Source organism: Meleagris gallopavo, chromosome 4 (assembly GCF_000146605.3).
Source record: "Meleagris gallopavo isolate NT-WF06-2002-E0010 breed Aviagen turkey brand Nicholas breeding stock chromosome 4, Turkey_5.1, whole genome shotgun sequence".
NCBI classification, from domain to species: Eukaryota; Metazoa; Chordata; class Aves; order Galliformes; family Phasianidae; genus Meleagris; species Meleagris gallopavo.
In genome coordinates, this window is record NC_015014.2 from 45,967,074 (window position 1) to 45,985,443 (window position 18,370).

Genomic DNA, 18,370 nt, shown 5'->3' on the forward strand with positions numbered 1-18,370 from the left:
GGGGGCGCCGCTTTCGCGGTGAGGGTCCGAGCCGCCCTCGGGACGGGGATCCCGGCAGCCAACAGATGTCCCGCTCCGAACATCTGGGGCCGGCGGGAGGCTGACTGCGTGCCGTGGTCGTTACAGCAGCCGGTGTCCCGTGAACGGGCCTTGGGGGGCGGCGGGGAAGCGAGCGGGGAGGGTACTTTTGGGAAGCGGGGTGTTCTGACGTGTTGGCACGGAGCCGTGGCGGCGCTGCGCGAGTGGGAACGAGCTGCTGCTGGGTGACGGAGCGGCCCGTTACCCGGGCGGTATAAATAGAGCTGCGCCTGAGTCACTGCGCTCGGCTCAGGGCGTGGAGGAGCGCGGGGCGAGCTCGGCTGGCTTCGGCACGTCAGACTGTGCTCGGGTCAGGCGTCTTGCTCGGTACCGTTTCCTGCTCGGCTCCAAAAGAAACAGAAGGCGTCTTCACCCGCCGCATCGGTACATCCGCGTGCCCGTACACCGAGCACACGGGGCAGCTCCGGGATTCAGCCGAACGCACCTTGTGCCGTCAAAAGACCGAACCCCTTTTTGGACCTTTACACAGCGACCTGAGTCATTCAGGAAAGGTGGAACAAAGCATTGTACAAAGCTATGAAAATAGCCGGGAAAATCAAGCTTTCTTTTCCTATGAATGTCTATGAGTGTTTCTGATATGCACTAATATGACTGTTTGCAGGGAAACACCTTGCAATCCAATCACCATCAACCAGTAAGTTACAGCCAGCCAGGTTGCCAAGTTACACCCCAACAGGTTAGCTGGCAGTGGCTTTATACTGTAAGTACAGAATGGCAGGCTGTAATATAACATAATCCTAGGTAGAATATAATATATTCTAATGATCAATTGTGTATTTTTTTCATACATAGATGTGTGTCACTTTGGTGGATTTATACACACCTCGCAACAGCTAACTTGTGCTTTGTATCATAGCAAAGTTCCAATGGGCCAGTGAAGAAATCTATGCGTGAGAAGGCTGTAGAACGCAGGAATGTCAATAAGGAGCACAACAGTAACTTTAAAGCCGGATACATTCCAATTGATGAAGACCGACTCCATAAGACAGGCTTACGTGGCAGGAAAGGCAATTTGGCCATCTGTGTGATCGTCCTTCTTTTTATTTTGGCTGTCATCAATCTGATTGTGAGTATAATACTTAGGCTGTAAGCAATGTTAGGATGTATTTTATTTTGACTGTTCATTAGAGAAAGAAAACTTGAACTTTAGTATGGCTGAGAAGGACATAAAAAGTACTGAAGGAAGCACATAATTTTTTCCTCTCCTTTTTGCTCCTTTGTATTCTGAGCAGGATTAGACAGAAGAATCCTTCCAGTTCAGTCATCAGTATTTCCCTGGCACGGTCCCAGCATGAGCCCACAGGAGCAGGAGCCTCGATGAGGGAGCCTTGATGCTCTCTCTCCCTTCCCCCAACTCCGCAACACAAAATACACAAAATGTTATCAGTGCAGTACAGATGTATCCAGGATTCACTGTTAAGCTGTGTGTAATATTGAAGTCACATCTGACAACGTGTGTTTCTCTTTCAGATTACACTTGTTATCTGGGCAGTGATTCGAATCGGTCCCAATGGCTGTGACAGCATGGAGTTCCACGAGAGCGGCTTACTGCGGTTTAAGCAAGTTTCTGACATGGGGGTGATACATCCACTGTACAAAAGCACTGTAGGAGGCAGACGGAATGAAGATCTGGTGATCACTGGAAATAATCAGCCTGTAAGTTATGTCCTGAACTGGAATGACACTCGGGTTATTAATAAACGTAATGTTTGAAATGTCATTAACTTAAAGACTCTTGCTTCTGAAGATTGTATTTCAGCAAGGAACAACCAAGCTTAGTGTGGAAAAAGACAAAACTTCCATCACCAGTGATATCGGCATGGAATTTGTTGACCCACGGACACAAAATACTCTGTTCAGCACAGACTATGAAACTCATGAGTTTCATCTGCCAAATGGAGTTAAAATCTTGAATGTACAAAAGGCCTCTACAGAGAGGGTATGTCTTCTTTAACTTCTAAAAAATTAACTTTTTTAAGTACTCGCTATAAAGCTAATTATCGAATTGTCTTAGTTGGAGAATACGGAAGAAGTTTATTAATTCCATCTTTCAAATCTAGAGATTTCACTAAATATAGCTAAAATTGGCACCTCTGAAAACCAAACGCATCCTAAAAATTAGAATAGAAATGAAAACTGACATTATTAAGCAAGTGTAACATCTGGAATACCACGCTGGCTCCATTATCAGGATTAGGAAGCCTGTGTGACTTTTTGTTAAGCATCTACATACATTTGTTTGTACGAGGATAGCTGTTTCAGAAATAAAATTCCTATGAAAACCTTTTCTTTTTCTAGTGAGAACTTTTCAACGTCGTGCATCGCTTTCGTTCTATTGGTGATAAATGTTAGTACAATCAGAATTCCTAAGAAGCATAGAGAACAATCATGGCGTTATGAGAGTTTAGTTAGTTCATGGCTTCCAGGCTGAACGTGTTCTTAGTTTGGTTTCTACATTAAATATGCTTTATTTATTAGAGAATCAAAAACCTGTGTATTTTTGTATGCATAATCTCAATCTTATCGCCAGACTGAAACTTCTTTCCTGCATATCAGTCATAATAAAGGCCTTCCAAACACAATACTGCACACAGTTTTGTTGTGTAACACTTAACAGAGTGGCGTCGGTGGGTTTATTGAGGGTTGCATGTGTCTCAGGACCAAGAAAAGACAGTGGTTTTCATTTTTTCCTTACGTTTCCTCTGCTGGCTAGTAATTAAAAAGTATGCAGCAGAGAGAAAAATAACAAGTAGAACTTTAAGTATGTCAGAGCAATAGGTTAAATAAGAACAGAGAAACAAGTTTACATAATCAGTCCTTACATGGAAGGCTGCATTTGCTTGCAGCATTGATTTTGTATCCCATGCAACTGTCACATGAGTTATTTTTATCACAATCAAGTAATACACAGACGAACTATGTACTTACCTTCCAAAATTAAGTAAGTCACGCAAATGTAAATGCAGAAAATAACAAATGAGCAAAATCTTCATAGTCATACTGGAAGAAGGGCACAAAACACGTTGAAGTTTTTTTATTAAATTATTGAGCAATATTTTCAAGATTATTAAAGTTACTCAGATGAACCCAAGTGGCACATTTTACTTGTGTTTGTGTACGTTTTCAGATTACTAGCAATGCAACCAGTGACCTAAACATAAAGGTTGATGGCCGTGCTATTGTTCGTGGAAATGAAGGCGTTTTCATCACAGGCAAGACCATTGAGTTTCGAATGGGGGGCAACATGGAGCTTAAAGCAGTAAGTATTTCACAACAGCATTTTCTGAATGTCTTTCTTTCGGGTTCAAGCTGATAATAAACTCTTTTTGTTTTGTATTGATTCAAATTTTATATAAAATAGCAATTCATAAAAGTTTGGTTGCAATCAGCATACTTAATTGGATTTTTTTAAGGTAGATTATTATTACGCTTTTTATTTGTTTATTGGTTTAGCAGTGTTTAGGTAATGCTGTTTTAATACTATAAGACACTAAAATCCCATAAAGTGATTCAAGGTAAACTGTTGTTTTTTTGCACTGAAATGAACACCAAAGGGAATACATGTTCTTTTCCTGAAGCTTTATTGTGGACAGTGACCTTCAGCAGAAGCACAGAGACTAAAATTAGTCCATTTCACATATTTTTAATTCACTGCCTTTGCTTATAGGTCTGTGAAGATTTGTCTAGCACATTACCACTGCTTTCTAAGTATTGATCTACCACTAGAATAGCAAAGTACCGTGGCTGTAATGGAGAAACTGCTGGGTTATTCGTGAATTTAATTAATGAAACCTTCTTATATGTTATATTATATTCTGTAGATTTCTACAACCTTTCTAACATAATTTATTGTTAAACTAGCTTGTCCTTCCCAAAAATTCTCTTTTTTTCCTTCCCTTTTAAAAGGAAACAGCATTATCCTGAATGGAACTGTGATGGTCAGCCCATCGCGACTGCCAAGCTCTTCTTATGGGGAGCAGTTTAACAACGGCAACTGGCTGCGATTCAAGCTCTGTATGTGTGCGGATGGAACACTGTTCAAGGTGCAAGTGACAGGTCACAACATGGGTTGTCAGACCTCTGTCAATCCGTGTGGAGCCACACACTGAAATGCAAAGCACTACCAGAAGAGTTCTCTTATGTGTTTACAAGTATTTGTATGAAGTAACTGCATGCCTTCAAGGATTTCTGTTTCTACAAGAGTTTATACTGACATTTATTACATAATATTTTTAAGCACAGGCTGTTACATTCAGCAGTTGAATGCCATCGTTGTGCTAGCCATAATAGTGGCACCGATTCAGTGAGCTTTCAGTTAATGTGCATACTGAAATGCCTTCCTGAATTGGGATCAGTAGAATATGTTTAAAGAACTGAAGCATAACTGTAAGCAGCAGTGTCTAAGGTCAGGTCTCTTTTTTTCCTGTGAATTGTCAGTATTCAATTCTGAAGTTAAACTGAAGTCTGCAATTCTTTGTGATGGTACTGGATCCCGTGACAGCAGAATAACCACAGGTATATCTGAATTTGTCAACAATGAAACTACGTCTATGGTGAGCTGGGGCCTTATAAATAAATTACTGTAGCCTTAGAACTGCTTTTGTAGAGGGATGGTGTTCTGTGTTCTGTGCTAAAAAGAGATCAGCTCATTATCCTCATTCATCCCATGTACTTTTCTTCTGTTTGAAATAGGTTTGCTGTGTGTTTTGTTTTACAGTAGCATCAAGTAATCTAAATAGAGGAGGCCACAATAGTGACTTTGCAAGTCATTTTTTTGACAAGTTTTTTTAGATAAGCACATATTTATCTTCCTAAAAGTTGAGCAGAAGTTAAATGTTAACTTCAGAATTGGGCATTTGTTACGGGAACATGAATTGCCTACCTTTGTTTTATAGCTCTCGAAGTACACTGAATTCCAAAAGACAAGTCAGCTCCTGCTGCCATTGAATTACATTAAATATTATGGGAAAATACAAACATAAAGTATGTTTTGCATACTGACTTCATGAACTTCAGAGTTTTACTACAGTTAACATGTATTAACCATGCTGAAAACATGCATGTTCGTGGCACTAAGCAGTTCCCAATGAGGATGTTTCACCTGAGGAAATAAAACTTACATTTTTAGATCTTGCACTCACTTGATAATGGCACCGTTTGTCACTTTATTTACACACATATAATGCATATTTATATGTACATTATATAATGCTGCTTATATTCATATATATTACACAAATATGCATATACATGCAAATACTGATATACATAACTGACATTAATACTGGTGCATGTATTTATATATAAATATAAGCAGCGGTGTTCTCAAAGCTGAAATAATAGAACTTGGTAAATTACAGATACTGCCTTGGTCACGTAGAATACACATGAAGAGCACTTTATAGCTCTTCTCTGCTTGATATCATGCCTACGTGCTAGGATTGGATTCCAGACCTATAATTATCAAGAATTCTTATACTACACACAGCATAGCTGAGAGACGTGTCACAAAGGTACTCTTAAATCATGGTCTGGAGAATTGAAGTGTGGATTTTTAGTCAAAATGTAGCAAAACCAGTCATATAAATACCCAATGATATGAATTACTCTTGCTGGCCACTATTTATGCATTGGTATTTTGTTGCCTTCATTACAGTTTGAGAAATGTTGACATCGCATACCCCGTGTTGTGCAGTTATTTGTTGTTTATCTTCTAACTGCCTGAAGTACATTTTTCTATGCTTATTTAAAACACTGTGTGACACACTGTTTATTTCAATCCCACGGATGCACTTGAAATGCTGTGTTCTACATGCTTCTGTGTAAGATACCTACTGGGTACACCAAAGCAACATACTTGTGGTGAATTCTCAGCATCTGTAAAAGTGGTGGTTGCTTCAGTAGCTGGAAGACAGTTGCATTTCTAATCTTTGTTTTTAAATTAAATTTGTTTTTAAATGAAAAAATAAATTTTAAGACTCAGCTGTGGTTTAGACTTGTTATTTGTAAGAATGTGTTTTTTTCATTGAAACACATTGTTGTGTTGACAGTGAAACTGGTATTGTGTTAACTGTAAGTATGAAAATCATTCCACAGCTATTTGTCATAGATTATATTTGGTGGACTTTGATCAGTGATGGCTATATATTATACCTGAAGTTACAGTTCAAAAGTCTCTACTGTGGTTAGTTCACGGGTTCCTGAGAAGCTGTGTTTCTCAACTGAAGGACTGGAAGAGAAAGAAAAGGTTTGGATTGTCTTTGGGAGAGGGGGAGGGAGGGGGAAGCTCCCCAGTTTATGGAAGTGCTTTTTTCAAAAATACCTAACCCTCTAAAGCTGTGTGTTTCAGACAGAACGCTGGTAATGGTTGGGTATTTATTTAGTGTTGGTTTTTTTGAATGCTGAAGTATTTCCTCTTTCTGTTTCACCTCTTGTTATGCTGAACTTACCCTAATTTTACATCTTACATATAGACATTATGGATAATGTTCACCTGAGTCTCACAGCTATGCTGCTCCTTTACTTTAATTGTTCTGGATCAGTGGGAACCAAGCAGCTTCTTAATACACATCGCCATACAGCCTGCTGGTGGGATGAGAAGTTCGTAGTGAATTGCTCTTTCATGGGACTAGGTGCTATTCCAGAAGATATATCACTACCAGCGGTAACAGCTGATTTAAGTTACAACAACATCAAAACTTTCCTGTGCACCACTGGGAGAAATGAAGACTGGATGCTGAAACATCTGAATCTCAGTAACAACCTGATTTCTGAAATCTCCATAACTGCTTTTAGAAATTTACCAATGTTGGAAACTCTAAACCTCAATGGTAACTCCATCAGCACCCTCACACTGGACCCACCTACACCTGCACATGGGTCTAAAACATTTGGAGAAATCCACCATTTCCTGCCTGCCTTGAAAGTACTGTCAGCTGGAAGGAATAACCTCCATGCAATTCCAACAGGTGAGCATTTCAAAATATTTAAGACCTCACTCACAAGAATTAAATTGGTTTGGATAAAATTCGGTACATCTGACTAGATTTAGAATGAGACTATCTCCACTGGTTATGTGTAAGGTGTGGCCAGGTTTCACCTGTATCCAAATACAGACTGAAAATTGTTCAGCAACAAATGGGTCATTCAGGATTCGTTTGGTTTTCTACAGTCCTTGCAATTGTAATGCTTAATGTCAGTGAAGTATAACTAAAATTTACCCCATGAGAGGCAAGGAAGACCACTAGCCTCTACATCTCAATTGTGGATATTAATATCTAAGAAAATTACAAAAGCAATTTCATGCTACTCCTTAGAATAAAGTCAATACTCTTCTAAACAAAACTGGCCCCAAATTCAGTATTTTGCAAAGACAGGAAAATATGTTCAGTTCATTCAAAACAAACCTGCCATCTAGCACCCAAATTGACACCTCCTATTAACAATTATTTAAGACTTTGCTAAACTGGGGCTCCCTGCACCAGTGTGTAAGAAAACAAGACATCTTCAGCATTCCATAGAGCTGCTTATGCAGGGCAGACACTGTCCTAATGAGGGTTTGCTGAAAGACATACTATCACACTTCATTCACAGGCACAGAGGGATATGAAAGCAACAACATGCTTTCGATTTCAGTCAGGTGCACGTCCTATGGTTACAGTTTAAATAATTCCCCATCTGAAAAATGTGCATGAACATGCGGATGGGAGTGAAGAGGAAAAACTGCATCAGCTTTTGCATCTCCATGTTTTATTTGCAATTAATATTTGGAGTAATTATCAGAATCTCTTCAAACTGTTCCTTTGTCATCACTCATTCTCCAGAGAAGCATGCTAAAAGATTTTCACAGCATGAAGGAATGTTACTGCTTTTATGGAGATGCAATAAAAAAAAAAAAATCCTTTGGTTGTGAATATATCACAATGCCTGCTGTTGATGTTATACAGCTTTCAGGATAGGACAACCATTGTGTAGAAAAGGCACAATAAATCAAAGCCTGCAGCCACTAGTTGCGGTAGATAGCAATGGAATGAATTTTGTTCCAAACAATTTTTTAAAACCACCTGACAACTGGGAAAACAAGAACATGAAATGTAAAATAATTCTGCTCTTCCTAGGGCTAGGACTTCTGCAGTCTTTACAAACTGTCCATTTGTCATTCAATGGCATACTGCAAATTGATCTGAATGATTTTCACAACTGTTCGCAGCTGAAAAATATCTACTTGCAAAACAACAGGATAGCAAACATTCATCCTGACGCCTTCAAGGATCTCAACAAACTACAGGTTGTATTACAACAGTTTCAGTGTTTTGTGCTAATCAGCACTAAAAGATTCTTAAATCAGCTATTCAGTAATGATTATATTGGTCTGATTTTTAGTACACAATTATAAAAATTTAAGCAAATAATTTAAATAGTCATTACTTGTATATAGCACAAGTAATACTTTTATACGTAGAAACATATAATTGTAAATATAGAAAATATAGCCATGCAATTACCCATTTAACTATGCCAAAAGCCAGTGCATATCTCCATGGACTTCCTTCCCCTACCCTTCCACGTGTGCTCAGACACACACGCCCTTTCCACTCCTCAAAGAAAGGCAAAACACTAAAATGCTATGATGGACCTTTATCAACTTTGGCACAGTCCAGCTGAGAAGGAATTGTACATGAGCTGCAGAAGAAATGAGGCTGAAGAGGCTATTTCCGAGGAGACCAGAGAGTCCTGAAAAGACTGAACAGCCCCTTGCTAATGCAGGCATCCTCTGGCAAGAGCCCTGCAGATTCCCAGCCACACAGAAGTAGCCTACAATGACAGGCTGCCAAACCCCTGTCCTAAAATCAAAAACCTCAGTGCAGTATTTTGACATCTCTAGCACAGATATTGTTCCTGATACTTTAAAAATGCTCTCTTTTAGTAAAAGAAATGTTACGGTTGATGTTGCAACTCAAATTCTGTTCTGTTCTTACCAAATGATTAGTAAAGACTTATTCTTAGAAAGAGTGATGAGGCATTGGAATGGACTGTCCAGGGAGGTAGTAGAGTTACCATCCCTGAGGTGTTCAGTAACTGCGTTGTGGCAGATGAGGGACCTGGTTAGTGGGCATGGGGTGACCAGCTGGCAGCTAGACATGGTGATCTTAAAAGGTCTTTTCCAAATCTTAAGAATGCTATGAAATTAATTCTGAATGAATTACTTCCACATAGGTCGTGGACCTCCGTGAAAACCCTCTGACAACCATTCTACCTCACCTATTAATCAATTTGAACATCTTTCAACTCAAAGTGGATTTGTTCAACAATTCCTGGATATGTAACTACAGACTTCGTGCTTTGAAACATCTACTCCATTTTCTTTCTGCCTCCATGAGAAAAAAGCTGATTACATCGTGCAGTAAAACTGCCACCAGCTCACAAAAGCCTCTGCTATATCTTTCAAGTTTCCACCTGAACTGCAGTGACAGTGTTTTGTCCAGGACAGCTGTGGTCCCACTGAGGGAGACATCAGTGCTGCGCTGCAGCATGGGTGACACACTGGGTACGTGGAACAGGGCTGTGCCCCATGCGCTGCTAAAATCCTATTGCATGCAGAATGCTCACACAAATCTGGTTAGGAAAGTGGGTTTCTGAAGGTGCTGCTTTAAATATAACCAAGTGACAATTTAACGTGCTAATTAATAATTATTACACCAAAAATTTTGAAAGTCATATTTCTCAAAAGTGGAATCATAGAATGCAATCACAGAAATCATAGAACAGAATCATAGAATAGCTTGGGTTGGAAAGGACCTCAAAAATCATTTAGTTCCAACCCTCATGCCTTCATCTCATTTCCTGTGTTAAACTAACAAGAGATGCTAAAGTCCAACCATATACAAATGTCAGTATGCAATATGTTGCAAATGTGTAAGGTAATTATTGAATGCAAACAAAGCACAGAATGGGCTTTTCTCTTACTGCAGTTAACAGCTGTGGGGTAGCAGTTCTGGAAGGATGTAGAAAAAGGAGAAGGATACAGAAGAGTTTCTGGTATTTGGTCACAGCAGAGTGAAACGAATCATAGAATAACAGAATGGCCTGGGTTGAAAAGGACCACAGTGATCATCTAATTTCAATACCCCTGCTATGTGCAGGGTCGCCAACTACTAGGACCAGGCTGCCCAGAGCCACATCCAGCCTGGCCTTGAATGCCTCCAGGGACGGGGATCCACAAGCTCCATGGGCAACCTGTTCCAGTGTGTCAGCACCCTCTATGTGAAAAACTTCCTCCTAATATCTAACCTAAACCTCCCCTGTCTGAGTTTAAAATCATTCCCCCTTGTCCCATCACTATCCACCCTCATAAACAGCCGTTCCCCCTCCTGTTTATAGGTTCCCTTCAAGTACTGGAAGGCTGCAATGAGGTCTCTCCTAAGCCTTCTCTTCTCCAAGCTAAACAATCCCAGTTCCCTCAAACTTTCCTCATAGGAGAGGTGCTCCAACCCTCTGATCATCTTAGTGGCCCTCCTCTGGACCCACTCCAAAAGCTCCATGTCTTTCCTGTACTGAGTGCCCCAGGCCTGGATGCAGTATCCAGATGGGGCCTCACAAGAGCTAAGTACAATCACCTCCCTCTACCTTTTTTAACGCATCCCAGAACACAGCTGGCCTTCTGGGCTGCAAGCGCACACTACTGGCTCATGTCCATCTTTTCGTCCACCAGGACCCTCAAGTCCTTCTCTGCAGGGCTGCTCTCAAGGAGATCTTTTCCCAGTTTGTATAAACACCTGGGACTGCCCCAACCCAAATGCAGCACCCTGCACTTGGCCTTATTCAAAGTTTATTGTGTTTGACAGGGAGAGGACTCGCACCCCTACATAAGTGCAGCCCCCATGGACTGCAGCTTGCTCAGTGCAGAGTTTAGCAGACATGGGCATAGCACTCACAGTACAGGGGACAAAAACCTGCAGAGCTCAGATTTTGCAGAAGGAACACTGAGATAAAACTCAAAGGAGAAGAGGCATTTGGCATCAACCACAATGCAGTACAATTTAACAGACTAATAGTACTATGGGATGTAAGGATTTCCCTTTGGAACATTTTATCCCCAAATGAAAATAATTAGTCTATCAGAAAAAACACCCTTCTGGTCTGCTTTCCAAATAAATCACAGAAAATATGATCAGGGTTCAAGTCAACAGACTGTGTGGCACCTAAACTCAAGTGGAAGCCTAAGCAGTCCAAAAGCAAAGCTGTACATACAACATTGGAATACATTCCAAAAGGCAGAAACCAGCCACATCCTACACTTGCTAGAGGCTGGAACACTTGTTGGGTGTGCACAAATTGTCTTGGTTTGCCAACTGTCTTTGCTGCAGCCTGAGCAGTAACCAGAGGAATAGTGCAGCAGTTAAAGACTGGCAAAGACCTGACAGTTTGCTCTCAGGCACATGAGGCAGCATGGCCACACTGTGCTAGGACCAGGCATCCTGCACCAAGCAGAGCCACAATGGTTTGTAGCATGGCAAAGACCAGCCATCAGCCCGAGGTCCTCCTCCCTCATCCACACCGTTCTTTTTGTAAAGCCTGCTGTTAACACACTACATGTGCTGTGTTTTAAATGTAGAGAAAATAGAAAGCTATTTAACATATATTTGGCACAATGACAAGTGACCATGAATAGAAAAAAAAATTGATTTTCATAAAAATAACACAAAAATTATCACTGGTAGGTCAGAGTATGCCTGTGTAGAAATAACCTGACTCCACCAGCCAAGTATACTCTGCTTTTAAGAAAGTTTCAATTTGTGCTTTCTTTCATTTCAGGTAATGGAGTCTCGTGGTGGACACCTAAAGGCAGAATTTCAGAGGAAAGCAGTCTTCCTCATCTGACACTAGATAAAATTAATAATTTAGTAATACACAATGCTGAGAAAAGTGATGAAGGGTTATATATGTGTACTTTTAATGCAACAAGGAAGAAGTATCTCATCTACAATGTACAGGTAAAAGAAAAGGTTCCAGCACCTCTGGTTAGAAAAACTCGGGACACCAATCCAGGTGGTGTTAGAGCAGGAGGAACGCAGCAGGACCTGACGCTGGCTGTATGCCTCTCGGTGTTCATTACATTTCTCTGTGCCTTCTGCCTGGGCGTCCTGGCCAGGCCCTGCCTCGCACGCTTGTGGATGCGCATGTGCAGGAACAAAGCCCCAGCTCCAGAACACATCTACGCTAACTATGCTTTTTCAGATGAAACTCCAAGCAGAAAGCACTCCGTGAGCAAACCAATGAACACACAGCATAATACATTAGTTTTTTATGATAATTCTTCAAGAAGCACACATGCTTCTCCTACAGGAACTACTCAGTTGTATGAAGATGTCATTGGTGGCACTGGACGCACACCAAGTACTGAGGAGTTCCCAAAACAAAGCAATAATGAGATTAACGTAAAAAACAATACGGTGTCTTCCAACACCAAAACTCATAGCAGTGATGCCATGTACGTAAACACTGGACAGCTTACTGCAAGGATGGATTACGAGAGCAGCAATGAAGTAACACCAAGGAAATTAACGGGGAACAGCTTGTCACCATGGAAAGACCCAAAGTACACAAACAGCACAGACTCAGAGCAGAGCAGAGTCCCCCCCATGCCCAGCAGACACAACACTGGCTCTCACTCAGTTCACATGGATCCTGCAGACACAAATTTACCCTGCACAGGAGATGCTGGCTTCCCACTTCCCACAGTGCAACCCCAAACCAGTGTGCAATATTCCAGGGACAATGAGGTGGGCAACAGCTCTGGTCAGCAGCAGTCAGAGGCAACACCTGAATACAAAGGGAACATTTTACACCATGAACCTATAAGCTCTACAAAATTTATGCCTGGAAGGCAAAGCTGTGATAGAGAATTTGGTCTAAATAGCAACGTAAATACAAACAGTGACGTGGGAAATCTTATTTTACCCATCAGCTCTAAGAGAGATGCAAATATTGAGAACTTAAGCATTCACCAAAAAACTGAGAACACACCTCATATAGAGCACAGCTGTAAAAGAGATTGTAGAAACGAGAAAGGTAATTTTGCAGATTTCTTTGGTGACAGTTCTTCAGATGAAGGGATTCCATTCACGATGAGTGACTGCAGCTCCTTAGAAGACTTTGACCTGGAACAACCCAGCGTTAGCAGCAACTTGCCAGCTCCTCTGTCATCACTGGAGAAAGCTGAAACAAATGGAATCGGTAATTTCTCAGCGCCGCTAGAATCCCTGAGCATTGCTGCAGAACTTCGGTGTATTGGAAAAAATGGAGATAAGCACAGTGCATATTTTCGAACCACTACTGATTATGGGTCAGACACCATCATGCCTGAAGCAGCATCAGTTCATGCTGCCAAACGCAGTGATCATGTAAGCACGTCAGGATCAGACTCAATTAGTTCAAGTCCAGAAGTTCCTGATGCATTTGACTATTTTATCAAAGAGTCAACAGCACAAAACTCAATTTCTGATTCTCCCTACAAGCACAACACAGACTTCAGCAACACATCACTTTCATTAAAACATTCTCCTACATATGCACCAGGTACCGAAAATACTCCTGAAGATGCTGAGCTGCAGCCACACCGGTTTTCTTTTCAACTACAGCACCTCCTCAGACACAGCCCCACAGAACAGAAGGAACATGCACCAGACATAAGCACAGAGCAGCTCACAGATGAGAGCTCCTCTGAAAGCGACCGTTGGGAAGGGGACACTGCTCTGAGATGGAACACGAACACATCTGAGAACGATCATTTTGTTTGTACTCCTCTTGATACTGGTTTGAATGCAACTGTTAACGAAGCACCTCTCCCGCATGCCAGCACAGCCAGCAACAAGTCACCTCATCCATCCTTATCTGAAAACACAACTGAAAAACCTTCTACGGCCATTACGGAGAAAGAGTCGTTACTACAGGATGAGCACATTAATTCAGCCAGAACTCATGAAGATAAAACAAAAAGAGGTTTCAGTGAAGAATGTGATGAATACAGGGAATTACAGGACAGCAACAACTGTAGCTTTTCTGACAAAATGCAATCATGCAGTGTTATGACAAAATTGCACCTTGAATCTCCTGGGAAAACACAGTCAGTCTTCAACATAGAAAATTATTTCCAGTTGGATCCAAGTGAAGAGAATGTGCATTCCTCACCAGTCCCACTCAGCTCCCTGAGCAGAAGCACACAGCACAGCTCAGTTCTGTTCCCACAAAAGACTGCAGGAAACAAAACCTGCCCAACAACTGATCCCAGTGAGCTGGAGGGTGACACTTCTTTGACAGCACCAGAGAGCAGTTCTACAACACCTGCCAGCCTCCCAGATTCCAGTGAAAAACACTGTCAAAAAGCTCAGACCAGTTTAGGACAGGGCCAGCTTTTCATTAAGAAGAAAAGAGCATTTGATGGATTTGCTAATATTTTGCAAAGTAGGAGAGCAGACTCTGACGGTTGAGACACAGCAGCACACTGCTAACCTCCTACAGGTGCAAAGTGACTGCGTCTTAGAAGGAAGTTATGGGGTTTTTTGCTTATCTTTGCTCAGTACAGCTATCTGCCTTTAACTTCAGACATGCAGGTCATGGAACTAGACCTGCCCTGTGTGATGTGTAAAGCATGGATTCATCTAATTACTCATCTAATTCAGAAAAATCTTACTCCAAAGGGCAACTCAGGCTGACATAGATATTTGTATACATACAAGTCAGATACCATAAACTTGTACTTGCAACTCTAGGATACCTGAATGAGTAAATTCCTCAGTAGTTATGTTAGCTAATAAACCTTTAGCTGAGGTCTAGTAATATACTTGCTTACTTTTGGTACTGAAATATTAGTTTCCTTTGCAAATTCTAACACGCACAGTTTTATGTCAAAAATAAATGTAACACTGAAATTATTATTACATCATTACTATTATTGTATGTTTGCTACAGGAATCACCCTATATGTGAAATAAATATATTACCACCTTCTGCTTCTGTGAAACAATTTCTGGATTACAATTCTCTGAATTTCCCCAGCTTTGCAATATTACATAAAATCTAAGCAATATTCAAATGCTGTATTCCTGGGATTTGAATTCATTGCAAAAAACAGAAACAGTACATTTAGATAGAGGGGCAGAGGTTACTCTACCCTCATTAAAGACAATGAAGACTACTTTACCAATGCCTTTAACTTCTGAGAACTATTAAATAAATGTTCTACATAAAGAGAAAGCACTGCTTGGCTGCTTTCGTCAAGAAAAACTTCAAACTGAAAGTAAAAAAAAAAAGACATAGATAACAATTTGGGTAAAGCAAATTACTTATAGGTCACAGAAGGCAACAGTAGCCACAGCAACTTTGGAATACATTAAGACAATGTAGATTTGCTCTTTATGTCATGCACTGACTGACCTTAGGTTGTACCAGCTGCTAACACACTAAGACAGACATCTAACCACACAAGTGAGCCAATTTCGTGGATCATGGCAAAAAAAAATAAAGCAAAAAAAGGTGTCTGTGTGACTCTGTTGGTGTCACAGCAACATTTGCTCAGTTGCTGCTACTACAGTTCAACAGGCTTTCAAAATACACATTGGCAACAGTTTTTCTCATCTTCTCCAAACACCAGAATGCTGCAGTAGCATTATATACACCACATTACTTCTGAGGAGCAGCAAGTGTTCTAAGACTCCTTTTGTGCAGTAAAGCTTCAGAAGATTACTTGCTGTTCTCATCAGATCCACAAGAATACATTTACTCCTTCAAGGAATTTTTAACATGTGCCAAATTATTTCCTTCTACTGTCACAATATTGTTGTGAAACTGTCTGAAACTTACCTTCAGATTCCTGCATAATCTTGCACCCTTGCCTTGCTACTGTTAAAACACAAACACCCAGCTTCTTCTCCTTTTTAATACTTCCTCACATCATTAGCAACTGCTCTTAGAGATAATGCAAAACCTTTTACATTTTCTGTGGCTTCCAGCCAATGCTCTTCATATTTTGTGTCCTCTTCTCCATTCACCCTATTTCTCCAGGCCCTTCTCCAGCTACCCAAAGTTACAACCTCCTGTTTCCTGAATCCCTTTGGGATTCTATTACCATTCACTTTTCTTTACAATTCAGCTGTTTTTTATCAACTACATCTCATTTGCACAGAAAACATCATTCATTTCATTTAATCTCTGAGCATTTTCTAGAATACCTATTATTTTTTCCTCCATAGAAGTCATACTTTCTGAAAGGTATAACTCAACTGCTCTAGAGACATTGAAACTTCTATAGCTTCATCAGTAACATAAGGTAAAAAAAAAACAACCAACAACAACAAACAAACAACCAGAAAAAAATCAACAAAAAAAACCAAAACCACAATCTGAACAGACACTGTATGAATTCTCAAACGAAGAATGAAGATTTGACTGCATGTTGGTAATGGTCTGGGCAGACCTTTCTTATGTGTGCTCAGCTCAAGGGTCGAAAAAACACTGTATCCCTCAGTCAATGAGTGTAGGAAAAAAACCTAAGTCTTATGAGCAGGTGGAGAAACTTGGAATGAAACAAAACTTGGATTTTCAACTACTTGTTTACAATACAGTGATAGTTAACAAGTTGTCTGCCACAGGCACAAAGCATTTCAGTCTTTCCAGAGAACATTAATTACTGGGCTAAAAAACAAACATCGAATACAAAGACATTCACATTTAATCTACATATAATTAACATCAGAAACTATTTGGGCAGCAATATGGAAATTCTCCTAGTACAGAAGACTGTGACTCACCTAATAATAAATAAAAGGAGAAAACAACATTCTTACGAGTGCTGAAGGCCATTCCAGCTTTGATCATCAACTTAAACTTACTGGAAAACAGCTTCCCTAGTATAGTCTCAACATGAGAATATTACTTAAAGACATTTACATTAAAATATTGTCAAAACCCTTCAGAGTGATAGCTTAAGTACTGCACAAAATTTAAAACAAAATCTTGAGAAATGTGTCCAAAATGTATATTTTATTCATTTTGTCAGGCTTTAAAAGTCTGTTTCCTATTCAAAATTAGATTTGGAAATCTGAAAGAAATACAGAATAGTAAGATTAACTAATGGTTCCTTTTAAAACAAAAGCCAAGAATGTGTAACATACATTTAGGCTGCAATTTTCATGTCTAATGCTAACAACTTTTCTACTGCTCTGCTTAGATATTATCTCTTCTGCTTTAAAATGACCAACTCAATTGCCCATTATAAGTCAAATAATCAACAAGTCTTCTAAAAGATAAGAGAAAGACATGTATTGAACTCACGAACACACTTCCAGAAATAAATATCACTACATTCAAATACTAGTAGACTGGTCTTCTCCTCCAGTGTTGCATTTGAATAATACCTGGAGTTTTCTTTAGCATATGCTCCACATCACAGGAAGGATGAGGTTGGAAGTGACTTGTGGAGGCCATCTGGTCCAGTGTGTCTTTACTCAAGCAGAGCAGGGTGCCCAGGTCCATGTCCAGGAGGCTTTTTAAGATCTCCAAAGAGGAGATTCCAGTCTCCCTGGACAATCTCTTCCAGTGGTCCATCACCTTCACAGCATAGAAGTGCAACCCAATGTTTAGATAGAATGTCCCGTGCTCCAGTTTTTGTCCATGGCCTCTTGACTGAGTACTGGGCATCACTCAGAGGAGTCCGGCTCCCTCTTCTTTGCACTCACTCTTCACATATTTGAACACACTGATGGGATTCCACACACACTGAACCTTCTCCTTTCCAGGCTGTACAATCCCAGCTCTCAAAATCTTCCCTCATATGAGAGGCACTTCTTTCCTTTCATCAACTTTACGGCCCTCCACTGGACTCTGTCCAGGAGATCCATGTCTCTCTGGTACTGAGGAGCCCAAATCTGGACAGAGCATTCCAGGTAAGGCCTCACCAGTGTTGAATAAAAGGGAAGGATCACCTCCCTCAACATGATGAAGACACTCCCCCTTCATGCAGTCCAAACACTAATCTTCTCTACCACAAAAACACACTGCTGACATGGTTCAACCTTGCATCCCACAGGACCTTCAAATTCCTTTCTGCAAAGCTGTTTCTCAGCCAGTCCAGTTCTTATATGGCACACGGGATTATTCCTTTGCATTTCCCTTCATTGAACTTAACATGCTTCAAACCAGCCCATTTTTCCAGCCTATCCAGGTCCCTTTCAGCGACAGCACAACACTTTGGTGTATCAGCCACCTGCTTAGG

General features: G+C 40.6%; 2 protein-coding genes across 6 annotated transcripts; both read left to right on the forward strand.

Annotated features, from left to right (window-relative positions):
* Positions 1-297: 297 nt before the first annotated feature.
* On the forward strand, positions 298-6,081 carry SGCB (sarcoglycan beta). Its single transcript, XM_019614869.2, has 7 exons — positions 298-590; positions 701-775; positions 956-1,165; positions 1,570-1,755; positions 1,847-2,038; positions 3,227-3,358; positions 4,006-6,081. The coding sequence occupies exons 3-7, from the start codon at positions 986-988 to the stop codon at positions 4,021-4,023; spliced, it is 708 nt and encodes a 235-aa protein (XP_019470414.1). The 5' UTR covers positions 298-590; positions 701-775; positions 956-985; the 3' UTR covers positions 4,024-6,081.
* A 132-nt stretch (positions 6,082-6,213) lies between these two features.
* LRRC66 (leucine rich repeat containing 66) lies at positions 6,214-15,619 on the forward strand. Of its 5 annotated transcripts, none has more exons than XM_010710186.3 (5): positions 6,214-6,346; positions 6,573-7,067; positions 8,217-8,386; positions 9,316-9,646; positions 11,914-15,619. In XM_010710186.3, the coding sequence occupies exons 2-5, from the start codon at positions 6,578-6,580 to the stop codon at positions 14,586-14,588; spliced, it is 3,666 nt and encodes a 1,221-aa protein (XP_010708488.1). In that variant the 5' UTR covers positions 6,214-6,346; positions 6,573-6,577; the 3' UTR covers positions 14,589-15,619. The 5 variants fall into 5 exon arrangements, with proteins under 5 accessions (XP_010708488.1, XP_019470412.1, XP_010708490.1 ...); XM_019614867.2 differs by having other exon boundaries at positions 6,732-7,067; XM_010710188.3 differs by having other exon boundaries at positions 6,895-7,067.
* The last annotated feature ends 2,751 nt before the right edge of the window (positions 15,620-18,370 follow it).

Bases quoted from the DNA above. Each gene is read 5' to 3' on its own strand.
- LRRC66 (XM_010710186.3), top strand. From the start codon at position 6,578: ATGGATAATGTTCACCTGAGTCTCACAGCTATGCTGCTCCTTTACTTT. The intron at 8,387-9,315 runs GTTGTATTACAA...ACTTCCACATAG, and splicing joins AGGATCTCAACAAACTACAG to GTCGTGGACCTCCGTGAAAA. The intron at 9,647-11,913 runs GTACGTGGAACA...CTTTCATTTCAG, and splicing joins CAGCATGGGTGACACACTGG to GTAATGGAGTCTCGTGGTGG.
- SGCB (XM_019614869.2), top strand. From the start codon at position 986: ATGCGTGAGAAGGCTGTAGAACGCAGGAATGTCAATAAGGAGCACAAC. The intron at 1,756-1,846 runs GTAAGTTATGTC...TTGCTTCTGAAG, and splicing joins TCACTGGAAATAATCAGCCT to ATTGTATTTCAGCAAGGAAC. The intron at 2,039-3,226 runs GTATGTCTTCTT...GTACGTTTTCAG, and splicing joins AAAAGGCCTCTACAGAGAGG to ATTACTAGCAATGCAACCAG.